Below are 20,169 nucleotides of genomic sequence, written 5' to 3'. Positions count from 1 at the left end.
CAAGTAAGAGGTCATAGGAGAGAAATAAGGTTTGGCATGTTGGGGCTTGGGGAGAGGGTGGTTTTCTTCCAGCCCACACACTTTCTTGTCCTGGACCCCCAGGTCAACACCATCCTCCCTGAGGTAGATTCCTGTGGCCTGGAGGTTTCAAGCTCAATGCCATCAATGAAGCTTTTACATCTCTGGCACCCAGTGGGTCTGGGATGGAGCAAATGGAGATGACAGGGCAGCTGGGAACAAGAGATGAGGATGGAAATGGGAGCCTGACTCCATCTGCCTTCACCTCCCTCCCTGCAGAAACCTCTCCCACAGCCACAAGGACAACCAAGAGCACTGCTGAGGAAAGTGTAAGGCATGTGAAGGGTTTGTTCTGTGCACATGTCTCAGTCTCTCTCCTCCCCAAGGGCAATATAAGCACTGGTCCCTAATGAGTCACTTTTCATTCCATTTGCTCTGGTTTTATTTTTGCTTCTCACCTTCTGATCCAACTCTCATATAACTAAAATCAGAGGGTTACTTTTATTACCTCATTTGGGCACTGACCTTACAAGTTGGATGAACCAACTCACCCTTGTAATAAGAAAGATGAGACCATTTCTGGTTATATCCTCAATTTTAGGGGGGCTGCTATAAAAGCTGAAGAGGAGTGAGGAAGGAAGAAACCACAGGCTGGTCTTGCCCATTGCCATTCTCTGAGCTCACCATGGCCATACTGGGCTGAATTCAAAAGAGCAAAAGCAGAAAAGCCCTTCAGCTGTCCCCAGAGGGAGCAGGACTGTGGCAGGAAATCCAGCTCTGCCCATGGGAAGGATGAAATTCCACATCTGCCTTTGCAGAACAGGACTGCAAAAATCAGGGGTGAAACAGCCTCCAACACTGGCAGAGGTGAGCGTGCCCATCCCATCACTCCTGTCTTCCTTGGAACAGGTCGTTGTGGTGAAACCAGACTTTACAAGAAGATAGTTTGGAGAGTTGAGAGACAACTTCACATCCAGCTCATCCAGCAAAACAGGGATCTTTCTCCAAAATCCAGAACAGGAATGCAGAAAATACCAAACAAATGCAAGCACCTTTTTAATGGTGCTAGCTATTATTGAATAATAACTGAGTTCATTAGACTGCTACATCGATCAAACTGAACTTAAATTAACCTTGAAAAAAGAAGAATCAGCATATTTCTCTTGTGTCCAGCACCAGCATTCGTGTACTGTTACTTCACTCTCCATTTAATTGCTCCAGTCCATTTTTGCACAGCATCCACAGCTTTTCAAACAAAGTGGAAGCCAAAAGATTGATAAGGGCCTTGCTGGGCTGTGCTGCAGAAGGTCTCCTTGCAGAGACACAGTCTCTCACAACAGAAGGCAATAACTCATTTCCCTCCACGAAATTAAACCCTTTGATGAGCCTGCTCCCAGCTTGGATCTGTGTGGGAGCAGAGGGAAGTCAGAAGGAAACCCATCCCAGCAACAACACGAACTGCCTGAGTGCAGCACTAAATCAGAGATGCAGCACACCACATGCAAACCTCCCGAGGGGAATGGGCCAGGTGGGACCCCCTTCTCCCTCCACAGAGCCCTGCAGGCCCCAGCTGGTGTTCCACCACCCCTCACACGTTACAGACACAAACGCAGAGCAGCCCGAGCCGGCTCGGTGCGGGCGCGCTGATGTCAGGACAGACTTTGGTTGTCATTTTCCAGAGAGCCAGACACAGAAAATCCTGGAAAGTGAAGAAAGGTACAGCTGGCCACAGGCTGAGCAGGGGAGGGCTGATTTACGTGTCTCTGAAGCCAGTCCCATGTCTCACTTGGATTCGGGACTGCACACGCAGAGGTCAGTCCCCAGCCCCTCTCTCCCCCCTGCCAAAGGACACCCACCTGCAGCTCCTGCTGCTCAGAAAACAATCCAGCTCACCTTTGTCCTCTGCACTACACCAGTTGTTTTCACTCCAATAATTCTGTTCCCCAGAATTTCATTCCCCCCACCCCTTCATTTTCCTGTAATGAAATATAACCGTGAAGGCTTTGATGAAGTTCCAGACAACATTGCTCACTTCACTTCAGCACAAACAATTCCCACATTACCATAATATCATGCACTGGCCTCAAAAACACCATACAACCACCACCTCCCTCCTCAAAGGTTTCTCCCCAAATTCTTTTATGTCATTGATAAGCATCAGTTAATGAATAATAACAGCAGCAAATGCCTTACAAGGACCAAAGCACGATAACTAACAGCCAGGAGTGGGCTGTCACAGGAGGGACCACAGATCAAAGGGGAATGCTGACTCAGCTGCTTTGTTGCCTGACTGGAACAATTTATCTGAATCCCAGTAGGTAGAAATTAAAATGATTTGCAGAAAAAAAACCACAACGTGAATGTCTCCCCTTAACATTTGTCTCCACTAAAGCATGCATGAGAGCCTCCCATCTTTCAGGAAAGGGATGAAAAAGCAGGAGTGGATTACACTTGAAGAGCAGGCTAAGGAGAAACTGTTCAAACCTCCATGGGAAGGGGCAGGAGCCAGGCTGGAGGTGAGTGATGCCCACGTGCACAGTGGTGCTGCCTCATTTCCTGGGGCAGAACCACCCCCACAGCGTGTTCCTCACTGTGGGTGGAAGAGCAGACACCTGATCTCTCCAGGGTTGCCAATTCAACCTGTTTTGCACCAGAAACTCTTGGAAATTTTTGCCAAACATCAGAATAAAGGCAGGTCCTTACCTTGGCCTCAAGCGTGTTCAGCCTCTCGGTCATGTCCGCCAGCCTCGTGCAGTTCATGCATTCTGGAGGAAACAAAACAGAGGGATGTAAAACTCCCATGGACTTTGCATTTTAATCCACAGCTTCAGTCTGCAGACCCTGATCCCTTTGATCCAAAGGACATGGAAAAGTGAGTCAAGATCAGCTATAGGGCAAAAATTAGTATTCAAGTCCACTGCACAGGTCAACAGCCACAGCCACATTACATGAACCTTGTTTGGGGATGTTTGGTGGGGCAGAGAGGGAAATTAAGTGCCCAATAGGTAGAAGGGAGATGAAATAAAAATCAGATTTAAGACTTTTCACTGTGCCAACCAGCATGACTTGCTGTCATCAGCAGAGACACTTGTTCTGCCCCTGGGGCAAGCTGGTGTGCCATGTGCTCCCACCTCACAGCACACCAGGCTGCACCACCACCACTCCATTTAGGACCCTCTCCTATTGCATTGTCCTGGTCAAACAGCAAGGAAAGAAATGAACATACAAAATGCTCAACTCTCCTGCTCCATCCCTGGGCTCCCGGGACCTGTTACCACTCCCACAACAGATCACCTGTCTCAGTGAGAGCCAGAAGATCCAAGGCAGAGCCAAGGGCTCTGATGCAGCCCAGAGCTGCAGCATGAAGTGGTTTCCATCTCACTTTGCTGCATGGAAGCAACTGATAGGCAGCAGCCACCAAAGGAGTCCTGACAGGAGGCCTCAGTGAGAGCAAACATTACCAGAATGGGCTCTGAGTGCCGGTTAAATGATTGCTCATCCCTTATCTAAACAGAAGGCCTGCTGCTTTGCCTCTGTTTTCATCTCTGCAATGTTAAAGTGAGTGAAGGAGGATAAAGCCCTGAACTGAGATTTAATCAACAAGGTGCTTTCCCAGTGCTTTGCAGCACTGTGGAATTGCCCATTCCCAGCCCTCAGAGAAGCTTTCCAGCCTGGACCACTCACCTATCATGACAGCATAAAGTATTTCAGAGAATAAACCATCCATGTTCAGGTGAGGAATCACTGTCATCTCACATCCCACAGAGGAGAAACACATCTCTGTGTGTGTTTTGTGCTCCTTAAGGGACAGATCTGGTTTTCATTGACTGGCCATAGAAGTATTTAATTCTGGTGTATTTAATTTAATTTAATTTCCATAGGGCTGGGGACATAAAACTGTAATTCTTGAGCCATAATAGACCATTCAGGTACAGCTCAGGCTGAGGTTATAACAATGTAGGGTGCCATGTCCAGTGCCTCCCTATGGCAAGGAATGGGTGAACATGGATTTTGGCTTGACTAAACATCACCCCAACACTTGGATTCAGCTGTTCCCCCCATCCAGCTTTGTCCCCTGTTGCACAAGGAGCTCTGAGGAATCTCTCCAGTCTTCACCCACAGACACTTGCTGGGTTTATGAAGCACGTGGCACCTACCAATGGCTCTCAGCCACGAAAAGATTTGAGCACATGGCTTGGAGGGCCAGGGAGCTCAGCTCTTCCACCCTGGTGATTTACAGGCTAAGAAGATTGCTTGAGTGCTAACAGCAACCAATCACCCACTGCATAAATCTTCCAAAGGAATTCTCTCACTGGCCCTCTGTGAGGAGCTGTGCAGCTTCCCAAAGGAGCCAGACATAGAGCTTCCACCTCATAATACACAACATTTTGCAGACAAAGCATCTGACGCTTCAGGAACACTCAGATGGAGGGATTTCCTCACAGGTCAATACTGACAGGGCTTTCTTTTACCCAACAGTTGTTTATTTTTATTCTCTGCAATAGATCTTGGACAATATTTTTTGGCTTGAATTGGCCCATGAATACACAAGAGCCATAAGTGCACTGTCCCAGAGGGAAGGAAACGGGTGAGGCTTGTTTGGTCTGGATCTGTTTGTGGTGTGCAAAACAGGGAATTACGTTCTGCATGTAACCAGCTTCAGGCTTTTGATCTTGCTCATCCCCACAGAAAGATAAGACTGAATAAATCCACTGCTCCCAGGAGCCAAAAGATGTACCAGATGTGTTACAGAGCAAATAAAATACGGAGCCCCACTCTCCCTCCTGCTGGCTTGCACATATTAATAACTCCCCCAGGTTTAGAGAGATTGACTTGAGCTGTCTGAAAACCATCTCTGTGCATAATTTGAGATGGATTGATCATTTAAGCTCCCTTTGGAGAGTCCAGCTCATAAAAAGGGGTTTGTACTACCCCTCTGCACTGGGGTGAATCAACCAGCTCCCAGGGGGAAGGACACTCTGCTTTTCTCTGCTGGACAGGGAGCAGGAACAGCACCAGTTCAGCAGCTCTCTCTGCTCTCTAAGAGTGTCTCAAAGAGCCCTCTCAGGTGCATTTGCAGCAGAAAAGGTTAGATTTAAATTAACAAAATGACAGAAGGGAGGAGAAAGCAGCAGCATCACTGTATGTGAGATTTGTACTAATATCATCTCCATGTCAGTGATGCCTGTCAAAACATACAGAAAACACAGCCCAGGTCAGAAAAAGAACTACTTAAGTTCAAGCTGGATTTGAACTCTGATCCTTTCTGTTGTGAAATGCCTGGAAACCCAGATCCACACCCAGGGTACTTAGCCTGGACCCAAAAGATATTTAAATAATCCAGAAAGTGGATGTCCTAATGCCAAAGATCTTCTTACTAAGGCAAACATCCTGCCAACAAATCCTTGTGACAGTTATTTAGCTGACCAAGAGATGAATGATGCTTTCAAACACAGAGATGAATGCCCAGGACTGCAGTTTCAGAAACTACATTCAGAGCTCACTCACCAGGGACTGCTTCAAGGTCTGGGATCATTATCTGTCCTTGCAGAAAGCCTGAGAATGGTGGTGACAAATCAGGCTAATAAATATCTTCCCTGGCAATGATGCACTGAAGTATTTAGTGTCTAATCCTGATGGCTGGTGGATCCAAGGCCTGGGGCTGTGAAGCTGAATTTTCTGATCAGGGTGAAAGCAATCTGAGTTATTAAAACGACCTTGAGAATCTCACATCATTACTCCTCGTGGAACAAATATAACACTGGGGCAAATGCACACACTCTGTGACCTGGGACTCCAGAGCAGACGCTCTCCATATCTGCAGAAATCCATCACTTGTTGCTACACAGAACCACAGTTTATTTCCCTTATATTCCTCGTTGGCAGATTTGTATTTTTCCAGCTAAACTCTGAGAAAGGAGTTGTGATTTCACTCTATGAATCCCAACCTCAAAACACATGGTAGGATTTGTTTTAGAAATATTCCAGCAGGGAGGATAAATAATTGAGATAATGAACACGGGACAGTTACCAGCATATCCCATGACACCCAGTCTGTCTCCACCACGTCTCACTGTTACTGTCCGAGCCACCTTTCCCTTCCCACTCCCCCCCTCTGGCTGCAATGCAACTGGAGAGATGGAAAAGTGCAAGGTAGCAGAGATGTGGTAGACTTCACATGCTGGAAAATAACCAGGCATGAAGCCCGTGCCAGCAGTGACCCCTGACCCAAAAGGTGCCACATTTGCCCCATCTTTGGTTAAAGGCTGAGCCAGCACCTCCAGAGCTGCAGCTTTGCCAGCTGGGATCGGGTCCTTTTGCCTGCAGCTTCCACTCTGGATACACTCCTACAAGTGACCTACAGCAGTGAATGACTGACTTCAGGTGCCTTGCTACCTTGGCATCCCTGCTTTGCATAATTTCATGATTAAACAGTTGCACGTTTCAGCTGCTCGAGGCAGAAAGTCCCACAAGTCTCCAAACTCCTCGCTCAGATCACAACAGGGAAGGTGTGATAACAGCTCCATACCAACGGGGCTCTGATGAGTCCAGCACAGTTATCACAGGGGCACTGAGGGGAATAAAAAAAGAACCAGCCCAACTTTCACCATGGGGTCGTAGGTCAGTTCTGTGCAAAACAGCAAAGAAACCTCTTGGCATCTCTGCCCCATTTCTCAGCTCCGACAGCCCACGCTCATTTGTATACCCAGAGTCTCTGCAGAATATTAAAAGAGCTTTTGGTTTCCCTACAGCCAGATGCTCAGTAGATATAAATTGCACAGCTCAACTGAAGTCAAGGGATCAAGGCTCTGTCTCTCTTTTTCTTGATGGATTACTCCAAAATTCATGTTTCAGAGGGGAGGCGGAGGAGGTGGTTTATAGCATATGAAAGGGGAGAGAATTCTGGAATCACAAAGCCTTTGTTTAAACAAATAAATTCTTTGCAGCCAGTTTTTTCAAGGCTGTATTTTGCCATTACAAGAAACTTCAACCTTGCAATGCAATGGGGCGTAGCACAGAGTCAGGCTTGGGGACATAAGAATCACATTTGCAGCTCATGCTTCAACCTGCTCAGACTCTAAACAACACACTTTCCTCCTCCAAGTCTCACTTTCCTTTCATCCATTGTTAGTTTAATGTAAAGGATCCGAGGTCAGAGCATGAAAAAGGACCAAATGTAACATTTACACAGAGAAAGAAATTAGATATTTGATTTTTGTCAGACAACTCGCCTGGCAGCTCTTCTCTCTCCCTCTAATTAAGTCCACCACCTCCATTGCACTGCTCAGAAATGCACAAAGAGGACAAACTGGGTTATCCCCAGGGCAGGGGGAGCAAACCAGAGCTGCCTCATGGCCATGCCAACAGCCCACGTTGGAGCCCCGGGAATGCAACAGCAGCTCCATGAAACCCCACAGCTCTCACTGTGCCTGCAACTGCCCCGTCAGCACTGCCCAGAGCAGGGCTCCTGCACCACCACAGTTATGGTTTGGGGGGCACTGCCATAAAAATCAGTGACACACAACTCAAGCAGGCCCAGTCTGAAGGAGATTTTGTCTGCCAAAGCAAGCAGGAGACCAGCTTTTCTTAGCAGTTTCTCCTGTACCAGTTCAGAGTAGTCTGAGCAAATCTGGAAGAGGATTAGTCTAAATTAGCCCAGGTAACCATGTTTCTTTGCAAAGAGAAAAGGATGAAGCTGGAAACTCCCAAGGGAAGTGGGAAGTACAGCTTCCACTGTCAGCTCAGGGAGCACCCGGGATCTCAGGCACCAGACATGTCACATTTGGACACTCTTGAGAGCACCCACCAGACCACCGCCCCTTCCATCCCCTCACTGCCACACACAGGCTCACAGTTCAGCCAGAAAAAAAGCAGTGGCACTTTCAGACTTTGGCACAGAAGGAATTTCAAGCCAAATTCCACAGCAGAAACACGAACACAGATCTCCCGTGCCTACCTAGGTGGCCCTCAGTGGGGGACAGCCAGCCTGGGCCTGCATCTCCACCTCTCTTTAATTTGTCTGATCTGACCCTTCCAGCCTTTTTACATGGTTACTGAGTTTCCTTAAGTAGTTTATGTTCTGGCCCTTTGCAAAAGCTTTCGCCAGTGCCTGTGAAGGATAGCAGGCCCGAGCCATAAATCACAGCCAACCTGGGATCTGTTTTTTTCAACACATTTCCTCTAATGAGAGTCAGATGTTGGCCAGATAGACTTTATTAATTGTAGTTGTTTAGAACTGGTCGTGTCTGTAGCTCTGTAATGGGGTTTGAGCATGTGAGATTCAAAGGGCTGACAGCAGCCACGGAGAGGATGAACACTTGTGTCACCCAGTAGCCTCTGCTCTGAGGAGCAAAGTTTTGGGAATCAAAGGTTTGGAGAACTGCAGGAGGGAAGGGCTCCCACCAGTCCTGGCCATGGTAAACTGGAGCAGGATGTGTTTCTCTGCAAGGAGAAGCTCTCAGTGTGTTGTTTAGTGTAGGATCATGAAGAAGACTCTGTTTACTGCCACGATATTTACTTGCTGTGAGCATTGCAAATATTCACCTTTTGGCAAAGACAGGGGAGGGAAGGGTCTGGGCAGGGTCTGTCAGAGCTGGGACACTGGGATGGACTGGCCAAGGCACCCAACCAAGAGAGGAGCTGCTGGTCCATTCTCAACCCTGCATTCCATGTGTCCAGAGGGGAACTCTGTGTCCTGGTTGACCTGCAAACATCGCAGGCTCCAACCCGGCCACAACCTCACCTCACCCCCTGAGCACGTGCCCTTGTGCTGAGCCAGGCTGTGTCTCATCCACGGGGAAGTGTGGAAGGAGGGAAGGAGGAGGGAGAGAGACCACCTTCCTTCTTGCCCCCTTTCTGTGCCAAACAACTACCAAAACCCACAGGCTCCCTCGGAAAACACAGTTCCTCTAATCCCGAGTTCCAGAGCAGCACTGACAGAGCCCCACAACAACCCCCCTCAGCAGGAGCAGAATTAAAGCCCTCACAGATCAGGAACTGGGGGCTCAGAGACATTTGAAGATGGTCTCACTGACAACAAGGGCTTGTACTTTCCCACAGTTTTCACATCAGGATTTGGCGGGCTGGGAAGTTTTATTTTCACCTGGAAATTGTGAGTTATAGGTTGCCCATCAATATGAAACAGAACACCTACAGAATATTTTTGCCTTTTTACCTTCATTCCAGATAATTCACCATCTCTGCAAGGAGACCCTGATCACTGCCAAAATTCCCCCATTTATAATCTCTCTCATATCTCTATTATAACAACCCTTACCCTTAACTTTACTGGCTATCTTTAAAAAGCAGCTCAAATTTCCTTTCTTATGAGAACTGCTATCTGATCCTTTTCCGCTTGTAAAGTGTTCATACTTCACTTTTGTGTCTACTTTCTTCTACCTTGTTAAACAGGAAAAGGCTTTTTTTCCCCCTGAATAAGCAATAAATATTTTTTCATTATCATGATATTCTGTGATTTTGAAATGTCTGCAAGAAAAACCTCAGCAAAACTGAGTGAAAAGGAAGTTTACCACAAAATGCACTTTTGGATACCAACTCCCATTCGAGAAGCTACATAAAATTCAGTGCATTGTCTCAAGTGGAAAAAAAAAGTGTCCAATTTTCTAAATTTTTGCAATATTCTCTCCAGGGTTTTTTTTTTTCTTAAATGACTGTTCATACTTTCTGAATGACATGTTTCAGTCTTAAGTTATGAAATAGCATTTATTTCAAATCTCAGTTAAATTAAAAATTAGATGAATAATTAAATAGTCCTAAGTGAAACTAGTCCTAAGTAAAACTAAATGGTTTAGTTTGGTCAAATGAAACGATTTCAGTTGACCCAAACCCATATTTTAGTTATTACATTGTGTCAAAACCTCAAAAATTTCCATCTCAGATTCTCCCAAATCATTTTTCTTTCCAATTGTTTTGATTTGGCAAACAAACCCAGAAAACCTCCATTATTCACCCAGGTCTATTCTGAAACAGCTCACATCGCTCACATTGTTTTATTTAAAATTTCACACATGCAGTGTCCCACACCACTCCCTAACTTTATCCACAATTGCTCTCAGGATTTGTGTTCTTTCACAGCCCTTCTGCTGGTGAGGCCTGTGCACATGGAATTAGATCCCCATCATTTATTCACAGGCAACCATCAGTGGGGAGATCCATGCTCAGTCCATCTTCATCTGCCAGAGGAAAGTTTAGCAGGGAAGAGCTGGATTTTGATGCAACATGTTTGGCTAGAAATGTATTATCTTTATTTTTAGAAACACCAAGGATATTTTACTAATGTAGCCCAAAGACTGAAGTTACACAATAATAAAGACTTGAGTTTGCTAAAGCCTTGCTGGCTATGGAGCTGCTGAACAGGGTGTTCCAAGGGCTGCTGGCAGTGCTGGGGGTGCTCAGGACTTCTGATACTGCACCAGAAAACCCTCCCCTGACTCACCACTGTGTCAGTGCATGGCAGCAAAGCAGACAAAGCACATAAAAAGACAGAAAATAAAGATACATAGGTGGTGTATGAACAACACGTATTACAAATCTCTCACAGCAAGACAGGCCCCAAATTGACAGGAGGGATCCACGTGTCTCCCTGCCAAGGAGGCTGAGGGCACAGAGCCCACAGGGGAAGGAGCTGGTCCAGTCCTCACTGTGCCAAAATCCAGCATCTCATACCCACCATCACTGACTCAGACTAATTCCTCTCCTTCTCCCTGATCTGTGACATGGAGAGACACTCCATGGGACCTGACCCCTGTGGGAGAACACATGGGAACCCCACCATGCTCAAAAGTTCATCTTGAGCTGAGATGGTCTCACATCCCTCACAAAGAGACTGCTTTTCCCTGCTGGGAGAAGCAATTAGGGGGGAAATGCAGTCAAAATATGGAGTAGTGTAACGTGAAATAAGGAAGCAGACAGGACAAAAGGAAACATTCCAATCCAGGCTCACCGGGAAGCCTGGAGGGACTCTCACAATATTGGTTCTGCACCTGTGTATCACAGGTCAGAGAATCTCTCACAGTCTCGAGCCAAACAACGTGTGCTTAGCTGGAGTTTGTGTTTCATAAAGACACTCCAGAGCCAGACAACCGAGGTTTCCTTAGTGAACTGCATCCAAAGTTAACCATTGTACAGAAAATATGCACCGTGTTTCCAGTTTGGATTTCTGACCTTAAATTCTACCCCTGCTTGGAGTTTTATTACTTCTGCCTGCAAGGCTGCAGGGCAGCTCTAGGCTTGGACCCCTCTCTGCACTGAGTCCCTGTAACCCACAAATGTGCCATTGGGGGTGCTCAGTCAAGCTCGAGTTGTTCCTCATCCAGAACATTTACCACTGGTTTCCTTTAGCCACGACACAAAATTAGCTGAAATACCAATAAGGAAAACAGTTGTTTAAGCCACTGAGAAGGATGGTTTGAATTCAGCAGAACTTGGCTCCCTGAACATCAAAATACTATATCTGCCCATGCTTTCTACAGTTAACTACTATCACTACTATCACTACTATTGCCACTTTTGTAAAGGTTTGCTTTCCCATGTCAACATTTCAGCTTCAGGTTTATCCCACCGTGGTTTGTCCATTCTCCCACACTTCCCTCCTCCCTGGGGCTCTGCAGGGCCCCCCCAGCCCTGCACAAGGCTAATGACCATCACTCAGCACTTGGGAGCTGCACTGAAAGGGCTCAAGGATGCAGGAATGCTGCTCATTACCCTTTGCTGGCCTTTATCTAAATCCCCCTGAGCTCTGCAATGGTCCTTATTGAGCAACAGGAAGAGGAGTCCCTTCCACTCTCTCTGCAGCTGTGATTTTGTTCTCAGAGACACCCAGGGACACTCGGGTGTCAGGGGACCCAGCAAATCCCTCACATCATCTGGTCCCCATAACGTGAAGAACAAGGTAACTCTTGCATCAGACCAGTGGGGAGCACAAGGCTGTGCAAAGGGCTGTTTGTTTGGGTTTGTTTTGCTGTTGTTTCCTAGTTAACTACTGGGGGAAGAAAAATTATTAAAGGAAATATCTGCGTGGGGTTAGCCAGGCACGTTTCAGCTTCAGATTTTTCACTCCTTGAAATAGTTACACCTCCAACTCATTTTAGATCGAAAAATCAGAGGATATTCACACTGAAAATGTTTTCCAGGATTCCCACACCCTGTTATTTTAACACAAAACTCACTAAATGCTTCCCAGACCTAGGGATCTGTTTACTTTCTGATGGGACCAAGCCCTTATTTACCTGGTTGTGCTTTCTCTGAGTTGTGATATCAACACAAGAATGAGCATCACAGTGTAAGTGTCCCCTAAGTGCTGGTGGCACTTTGAGGAGCTTCATTTTGAGGTTCTAGCTGCCTCCACCTTGAAACTCTCTTAAAAATAGCCTCAAATGGCAAGTTTAGACCCATGAATGAAGGCCCAGCATCAGGGGAGATTTCTCCTGGAACATGGCAAGCACTGGGTAAGGCTGGGTGTCAGCCAACCTGCTCTCCCCATGCCTGTCACCCCACGCACTCAGCCTCAATATTATGTTACTCTTCCAGCTGTGGAGGATTTGACAATGAATTTTGACCCTCCCTCTGAGCACTGGTGAGGAACGGGGAGAGCAGCCGGCGAGTCCAAAATGGACAAACCCAGAATGGCGCAACTCGCCTGCAACACACACCAAGAAGGAACTGGAGATCCCCAGGGACACCTTCATCCCCTCCAACCCCACACCACGACAGCTCAGCATCACTTCTGAGCACCAGGCAACAATACACTGGCAAATAAGCTCCAACCAGGGCTTTAAAATGACACAGCTCGAGGACAGCTTTAGAGGCTCGGTGCACAGTCGCTGCTGCCACGTGACACTGCTGGCAACAGCAGTGATTTTGGCACTTCAGAACAAGCACAGGGCCAGATTGCAACTGGAAGGAACAACCATAACTCTCCTGCAGTCAAAGAGCTCCCAGGTTTCATAACCACTGAGAGTTTAGCCCCAACAGCACAATACAGAAACTCGAGGGCACTTCATCAAATCAAAGCTCTTAACTGTTTAAGTTCATCTTTCTCTGTGAAATGTGTCTGCAAGACACTCTCAAGCACTTCACCGGAGTTAATTACCTGAACCCAAACCATCACAGGCCACAAATCCTTTAAACTTTGAGAACTGACTTAATGCTGAACAGCTGCCAGGCACTCTCTCCCTCGCAGCCCCGGGAACAGCTTTTCTTATCGATAAAGGGGATTCCTGTGTGTGCAACACCCAGGAGTGGCACTGGGAATGACTGAAATGCCTCTGCTTTGAGATTAGGATGTGCCAGCAAAGAAGTGCTAAGTGCAGCTGGAGGCCAAGCACATTCAAAGTAAAGCATGGCCCAGGCCCTTTCCAGAGGGTGAGGAACAGCATGTGGGGGATGCTGGAAAAACGTTGGTGTTTGCTGTAAATCGCTCTGCTTTGAAACTCGAGGCATTACAGTTCTCCTCAATAGGAAATAACTGGGCTATCTCCAGAAACTGTTGGTAAATGAGGGCTTTAATGCTGACAATTGCATCAGTACAAAAGCAATCTCCTATTTTAGTCCAATTAGTGCTGTGCTAAATCATCAGCCCGGGCCTTGCCTTTTGCAGTTGAAAGAGAGACATCTGTGAGGCTCTTCTGCTGCATGTGTTTTATATTATCCTCTAGCACAATATGCATAAACTAATGCTATTCTACACTTACACAGCACCTCATCTGGAAATCTGAAAGCGATTTATGAATGGTGGGCATCTGTGACATTTTACAGATGGAAATTGAGGCACAGAGGGAATCCATAATCAGCCCCAGACTCATACAATGAGTCAGCTGCAGAGCAGAGCCCATTATTTGTTCTGTAGGAACATCTAGTGTCCAAACACAGAGGGAGACAAAGTTTTCTACCCCAAAAAGTGTACAAGCATACCCAAAAATGCCACCCATGTCTGTGTTCAGACCAAGACTGCTGAGGAACAGAGTGAATGCATATCCTAAAGCACAGTCTCCCCTGGCAGACAGGTCCCTTCATTCTTGCAATACAAACACAGGCCAGGAGAAGGGTTATTATGCCTGAAAGTTTGTCTGCTTTTTCCACATCAGTTGATCTAATAAAAAAGATTGATTCTCCCCACAAATCTGGCCTCACTTTAACAAATCATTTGATTTGACACAAAGGACTATATTCAGATAGTTCAAATTCCACTTCACTCCCTGAAACTAAAGTTTCTGATGGGCTGAAGCCTCAGAAACAGCCAATAGCAAACACCAGCCAGAGACACCCACCTTGGGAAGGGCTGGAAGTGCCTGAGTGTGGCCAGAAGCATCTGCAGATCTCTCTGTGCCACAGTGCTTATGAGCCCACGAGGAACACCACAGTGTTAGAGAAAACAGACAGCCCTTCCTGCCCCTTCTAGAAATACAGCAGCAACTCACACTTCTGAAAGCCTTCCAGCAGTAAACATAACACTGGATTACCTGCTGGGGCAGTGGGCCAGATGCCTGGAGTGGCATTCCCAAGGTATTGGGATGCAGATCACCAAGGTGTAGAAAAAGCCCCTAATCAAATACAAGCAATAAGTCTCTGCCTTCCTGCCCCACAATTCCAAAGAGTTTAGCCAACAGCCCAAAAATCAGCATATCATTTGGAAGCTAAATGACTAAGAGCAAACCAGAGAAGGAAACCTTCAAACATCAGACCACTAGAGGAATCCCAGGCCAGATTGCCAATAAGGAGAACTCCTTGCACAGTCAAAAAAAACTCCTAAACCCAACCAGCCTATAAATCATAGAATGACAATGGTTTATGTTGGAAGGGAACTTAAAGAACATCCAGTTTCAGCCCCCCCACCACGGGCAGGGACACCTTCCACTAGCCCAGGTTGCATCCAGCCTGGCCTTGGACACTTCCAGGGATGGGGCAGCCACAGCTTCTCTGGGCAACCTGTGCCAGGGCCTCACCACCCACCAGGTAAAGAATTTCTTCCTAACATCTAATCTAAACCTGCCTCTTTGAGTTTAAAACCATTGCCCCTGGTCCTGTCACTATCAGTCCCTCTCATTATGGAAGGCCACAATTAGGTCTCCTCAGAGTCTTCTCTTCTCCAGGCTGAAAAACCCCAGCTCCTGTCCTCATAAGAGGGGTGCTCCATCCCTCTGATTATCTTAAACACCCATCAAAACCATCATAAACACCCAGTTCTGTGCTCTAACCCCACTGTCAGGTTAGCAGAACAATAAAAGCACCAGCTAGATTTTGCCTGCATGAAACCTTAAAAGTGCATGAAAGGGCACAATGGAGGAAACCACATTTTAAAATAATTTAACATCTTGTCTCCTCAGAGGGCTGTGATGTGCAGGGGCAGGACTATTCGTGCTCTCTGTGGACACCAAACAGGGCAGATGTTGAAAAGGGCACAACCACCAAGGGACAAACTGAAGCACAAAGGTGGAGACAGACCAAGGAAACAAATCACCACTTTTAAAAAGGCAATCCAGAACTAAGACTGGCCTGTGGCAGGACTAATAATTAGCACTGGAGAAAATTTAAGATGTAATTCCTGCTGACACAATACTTTCCCAAGTGTCTTTGGACATGGCATCAGTTCCTCTGCATGGCACTTCCAACACAAGGGCCAGTGTGCTAAGAAATGCATTTGTGTGCCAGGACATGCCCAAGGAACAGAGAGGAGTAAGCAACAGCATCCCAAATCATGGCAGAGAATGAGGGTAGGAACAAGGACTGAAGGACCCTTCCCTCCCAGAAGGACTGGGATCAACTTCTCTATTCAGACATTCATTTTTTTTCCTGATACAATAAGAATGAAGAATTCCAAGGAAGCTGTTACACACTCCAAAAGCCCTCCCTAGTGAGCACTGGGAATAGGTGTTGGGCATCTTCAGCTTCAGGGTCCCACCCAAGGGATGCAGCACTGCAGATTGGAGGCAGATCCTGCCCAGGCTGCCCCCTCTGGCTCCTGCCCACTCCTCCAGCTCTGCCTGGGACCAATGGCCAATTCCACACGGGACAATTCCACACTGGACAGCCATGGATAATGAGGAATCTGTGGCATGTTCTGTGGCATCCATGGGCAGAGCACACAGAGAGGAACTGCAGCTAGAGCATGAAGCACATCCCCACAGAGGGTGGAGCAGAAAGACCAGGGCTTGTCCTAATCTGAGGCTTCACAGGAGCTTCTGGGCTATGGGACACTGATTTTTGTGCTGAGTGTGTGTTCAGCAAGAAGAGCAGAAAGAGCAGTGAGAGCTCTTCATGCTCCTGCACACCACTGCTTTCCCAACCAGCCCTTGGGAGTAACTCGTGTGCTCAGCGTTTGTGGGGCTTCAGAGCTGCCACAGTTCTCATCTTCCACAAAAGCTGCCCATGGCCATCAGCTACAAAGACTCCCATGGGAATTCCTGCTTCTCATTGATTAACTGTCATTGGATATATATGGTTGAACTTAAAACCTCATTTTTGCACATGCAGCAGAGAGCTTTCAAGCCACTTTTCTCCATGAATTTGGAGACACAGTTTGTCCACCAGCAAGCAACAAATAAGCTTCATTCACCTTCAACCTTTAAAACCATTTTGGTTTTCTCAGGGGAGGCTGTTCAGAGACACCAACATGAGTGTCACAGACACACGATGAGGAGACCCCAGTGGCTGAGGAGCCTCTCTGCTCGTGGAGAGCCTGCAATCACACACAAGGTCACAGCCACGTCCCTCTGAGCACTCACCTCATCCAGCCAACCCCAGGTCTGGTTCTTCTCAACACATCACCCCCAAAGGCTGATGAGGAGCATGAGCAGGTCAGGGAAAACCAGGGGGTGAGTTTTAATAACAAAGCAAGCACAACAGGTACCCTGGGACAGAGCCAGGGTCTGTGGAGCCTGGTGCCCCCCCTCTGACAGTGAATCAAGCAAAAACTAGGAAGGGCAAGCCAGCCATTCCCAACTCCCCTTTTCCCTGCCCTCCAGGTACCTGAGGGAAACTGAGGCAAAGAGCAGGCAGAGACTCACAGACCCCCTCCCATAAGCTTTTCCCCACAAGCAAAGGGCATCCCTGGCTGCCACAGCCCCCCACCCAGGAGTGCACCCCACTTCACTCTCAGGCTCTGCCTTTCCGGGAAGTTGGTGTTTGTTGCCCACTTACGGTCCTGGTTGGGAAAGGAACGGTGCTGGCGGCCAGGAGCACCTGCAGGGGGGAGACAAGGCAATTATCACTGGGAATGTGGCAAACCCTCTCCCTGCACACTGCTGGCTCAGCACAGAAAACGTTTACTCAGCTTGAGGAGCAAAACTTGGTGAGTAATGAAAGTGCCTCCTGCTCGGCTCGTTCTCGCTCCTGGCAGCATCTCCCCCATCCCACCCCCGGCAAGCCAGGCATGCACAGCACACACACAGCTCTCCCACGTGCTGAAACGAGCCTGTAAAACAGCCCCTGCCTCCACTGGAGATGATGCTTCCAAGAAATACAACCACAGACAAAGCAGAGATTAGCTCAGATGGTCAGAGTGCGGTGCTAACAACACCAGGGTTATGGGATTGATCCCTGCATGGGCCACTCACTTAAGAGCTGGACTTGAGAATCCTTCAGGTCCCTTTGAACTCAGAATGTTCTGTGAAACCTACTGAGTGAAACAGGCTGCAGCATCCACTCTGGTTCTGTGCAGAAGGGACTGGGGTTGGTTCTGGGGTGTTTTTTCGGGATAACGGCAGTCACTGCCTCCTTTGCACACTGTGGGGAAAGAGTGGTCCCAGCTCAAGGAGGGAGAGCAGCTGCTGTCTTTTTGGCTGAGCCACAGGAAGAGGAACCCAGCACCTCTCCAGCAGCTGGTGCATGTTCTAAAAAACAAGTTTGTGACAACAGGAAGAGATGGAATCAAGACGGGGGGAAGGCCTTTAGCAGTGTGGGCACAGCAGCACCTCCTAATGCTTAGGATAACCAGTACACTTCAGAGGGGGTGTCTGCCCCCAGCTCTGCTTGTGAGCTGGGTTGGTTAACTTGTCTCTGCAGATTTTTCTGCTTCCAAGTGTAAAACCAGAGATGACGACTCCAACTGCCTTTATAACCAGTCTGAGCTCTGTGAAGACCTAATTATTTAAGTCTGTGAACCACAAAGCACTTTCATCTGGAAAGCACAATACATGAGCAAATCAGTATCTGTGTTTTGTGAATAGAAGGGTAAAAAAGGAAGAAGAAAAAATGCTGAACAAGCTGAGAAAATAATTGTCTTAGTACGAAAAACTTCCCCCAGCACTGGAGGGTGACAATCACATCGAAGAGATGGATATTAGTCATGATCAGCACACATAAAACCATCTTGAAGATACTAACTACAAACAACTGTTACAAGATTTTACAAGGGAGTGTTTGTTGCACCAGTGTCTAGAAACATCACATGAAAAACAAACAAACAAGATCAGATAATTGCTTTGAATATGGTTTTTGTTAGTTTGGGGTCCTGGATGGGTTTGTGCACATGCCTGGGAAGCTGAGCAGCAGACTTGCTTATGGTTCTCCTACTCATCCTCATTGGGAGGAATGAGAAGTGCTGCTGCATTTACACCAGTGCAAATCTGGTCTGGATTCCCTTAACACCCTCAAAAACTCACTGAACACACATTTCTTTGGAGCAGTGATGCTTTAACATTCCTCCAGCTCCTCTCTATCACCTCAAGCTTTAAAGCACACAAGCAGTGATAATGAGCTGAGGCCAGTCCCACACTCACAGTGTTACATTCCCCCTAAACCCATCCTTTGAGGGAAATAATAGAGACTTGACTGCTGGTATAACTCCCAGCAAATGTTTCCTCAGTGTTAGGTAAGTATGGGACATGTGGATGAAGAGAAAACTGCCCTGAATGGACACCAACACTATCTTATTCCCTGTTTCTTAAAGAAATTCTGTCCCAGAGGGACTTGCCCCCAAGCCCCTCACAGGATTGCCAGTGTGAGGATTTTTTTCATCTAGTTTAATCCAAGATTTGGGATTCCAGTGATGCTCATTCAGCAAGGACATGGTAAATCAGATAAGGGACCCAAGGGGATGTTCCCATAATTTCCTACCATGGCTTTGCACAGATGAGCAACCACAGCATGTGCTGCACTGCTCCCACCACTTCTATTCCCAGCAGCTCAAGCAGTGGGAGCCAGGCAGCATTGCTGGCTGCTGGGAAATCCCACAGGGAGAAGGTGATGGCCACGCTGCAGCCTTTCCTGCAGGTGTCCCCAGTGCCAGCTGGCTCCAAGCTGTGTCATGTTTCCCTCTGCACAGCCAGGACCAGCTTTGCTTCTGTCTCAGCAGCACTTGCAACCTCCTAAACAAACTGCAGGAGCCACACTGGGGAGTCCTGGCCTCTCATGGAAACCTCTCTCCCAACACTCCTGACCTTGTCAGATGGTTTCTAACTGTCCCACCTCTTCCTATAGCTCTGTCTCTATCAAGCCACAGCAATGTCCTGCTTCACAGAAAGCAAGTCAAAGCCACTCTGCTCCCTGTCTTTGCTACAGCAGACACAGGGGAGGATTGGGATGCAGCTCTAGCACCTTCCCCACCTCCCCTGGACAGCCAGCTGGGGGAACTCATCCTTTGTCTCTGAGAGGAGGCAGTTATGCAGGTCAGACACCAGCTCAAAGAAAGCAGAAAGGCAAGTCTCAAAGAGCCTAAAAACTGGTTCCCTTGCACCAGAGCAGCTGCCCTCCATGGCAGGGAAGGGCACATCAGCTGCAAGAGGAGTGCAGAGAAACAAGAGTCAAGCCTCACATTTTAAAAACAAGTCTGGGTCCCAAAGCAATGTGTGACCAAAAATTAAAGCCAGGTCAAGTCCCCAAACAAGCTGCTGGAGGCTACAAGGTGGCACAGTTTGTCTTGTGCAGCTGAAATGCTCAGGTGGGGCATTCCCAGCAGCATCCCCTTGGCACTGGGACTGTCCCTGCAGCCAGAACCCAGCGAGCTGTGTCAGTGCAGCAGTGACTGTGATTGTACCCTCTCAAAGAGGAGGGCTGAAGTGGAAGAGAATTAAACCAGTTTTTCAGTGCCTTACCAAGTTTGAGGACTTCACGTAAGAGCAACCAAGTGCATCCTGCATGAGATTTTGGGAATGGCTCACAGAAAATGGCAGATCAATGAGATGTGCAACGAGT

At 47.5% G+C, this 20,169-nt stretch overlaps 1 protein-coding gene across 8 annotated transcripts in view; it reads right to left on the bottom strand.

Annotated features, from left to right (window-relative positions):
* The window catches only part of COL26A1 (collagen type XXVI alpha 1 chain), a 181,975-nt gene that overhangs the window by 38,560 nt on the left and 123,246 nt on the right, over positions 1-20,169 (bottom strand). For 6 of the 8 annotated variants that reach the window (XM_064677774.1, XM_064677773.1, XM_064677771.1 and 3 more), the window contains 2 exons: positions 17,176-17,217; positions 2,722-2,783 (listed from right to left, as the gene is read on the bottom strand). In XM_064677774.1, coding sequence (XP_064533844.1) covers positions 2,722-2,783; positions 17,176-17,217 — 104 coding nt within the window. The remainder of the gene's footprint in view (positions 1-2,721; positions 2,784-17,175; positions 17,218-20,169) is intronic. The other 2 variants (XM_064677772.1, XM_064677770.1) reach the window with 1 other exon arrangement.

The sequence above is a fragment of the Pseudopipra pipra genome, chromosome 21 (genome assembly GCF_036250125.1).
Source record: "Pseudopipra pipra isolate bDixPip1 chromosome 21, bDixPip1.hap1, whole genome shotgun sequence".
Classification (NCBI taxonomy): domain Eukaryota; kingdom Metazoa; phylum Chordata; class Aves; order Passeriformes; family Pipridae; genus Pseudopipra; species Pseudopipra pipra.
The sequence above is the reverse complement of the archived record's forward strand: the minus strand, read 5'-3'. Positions and strand labels throughout refer to the sequence as shown.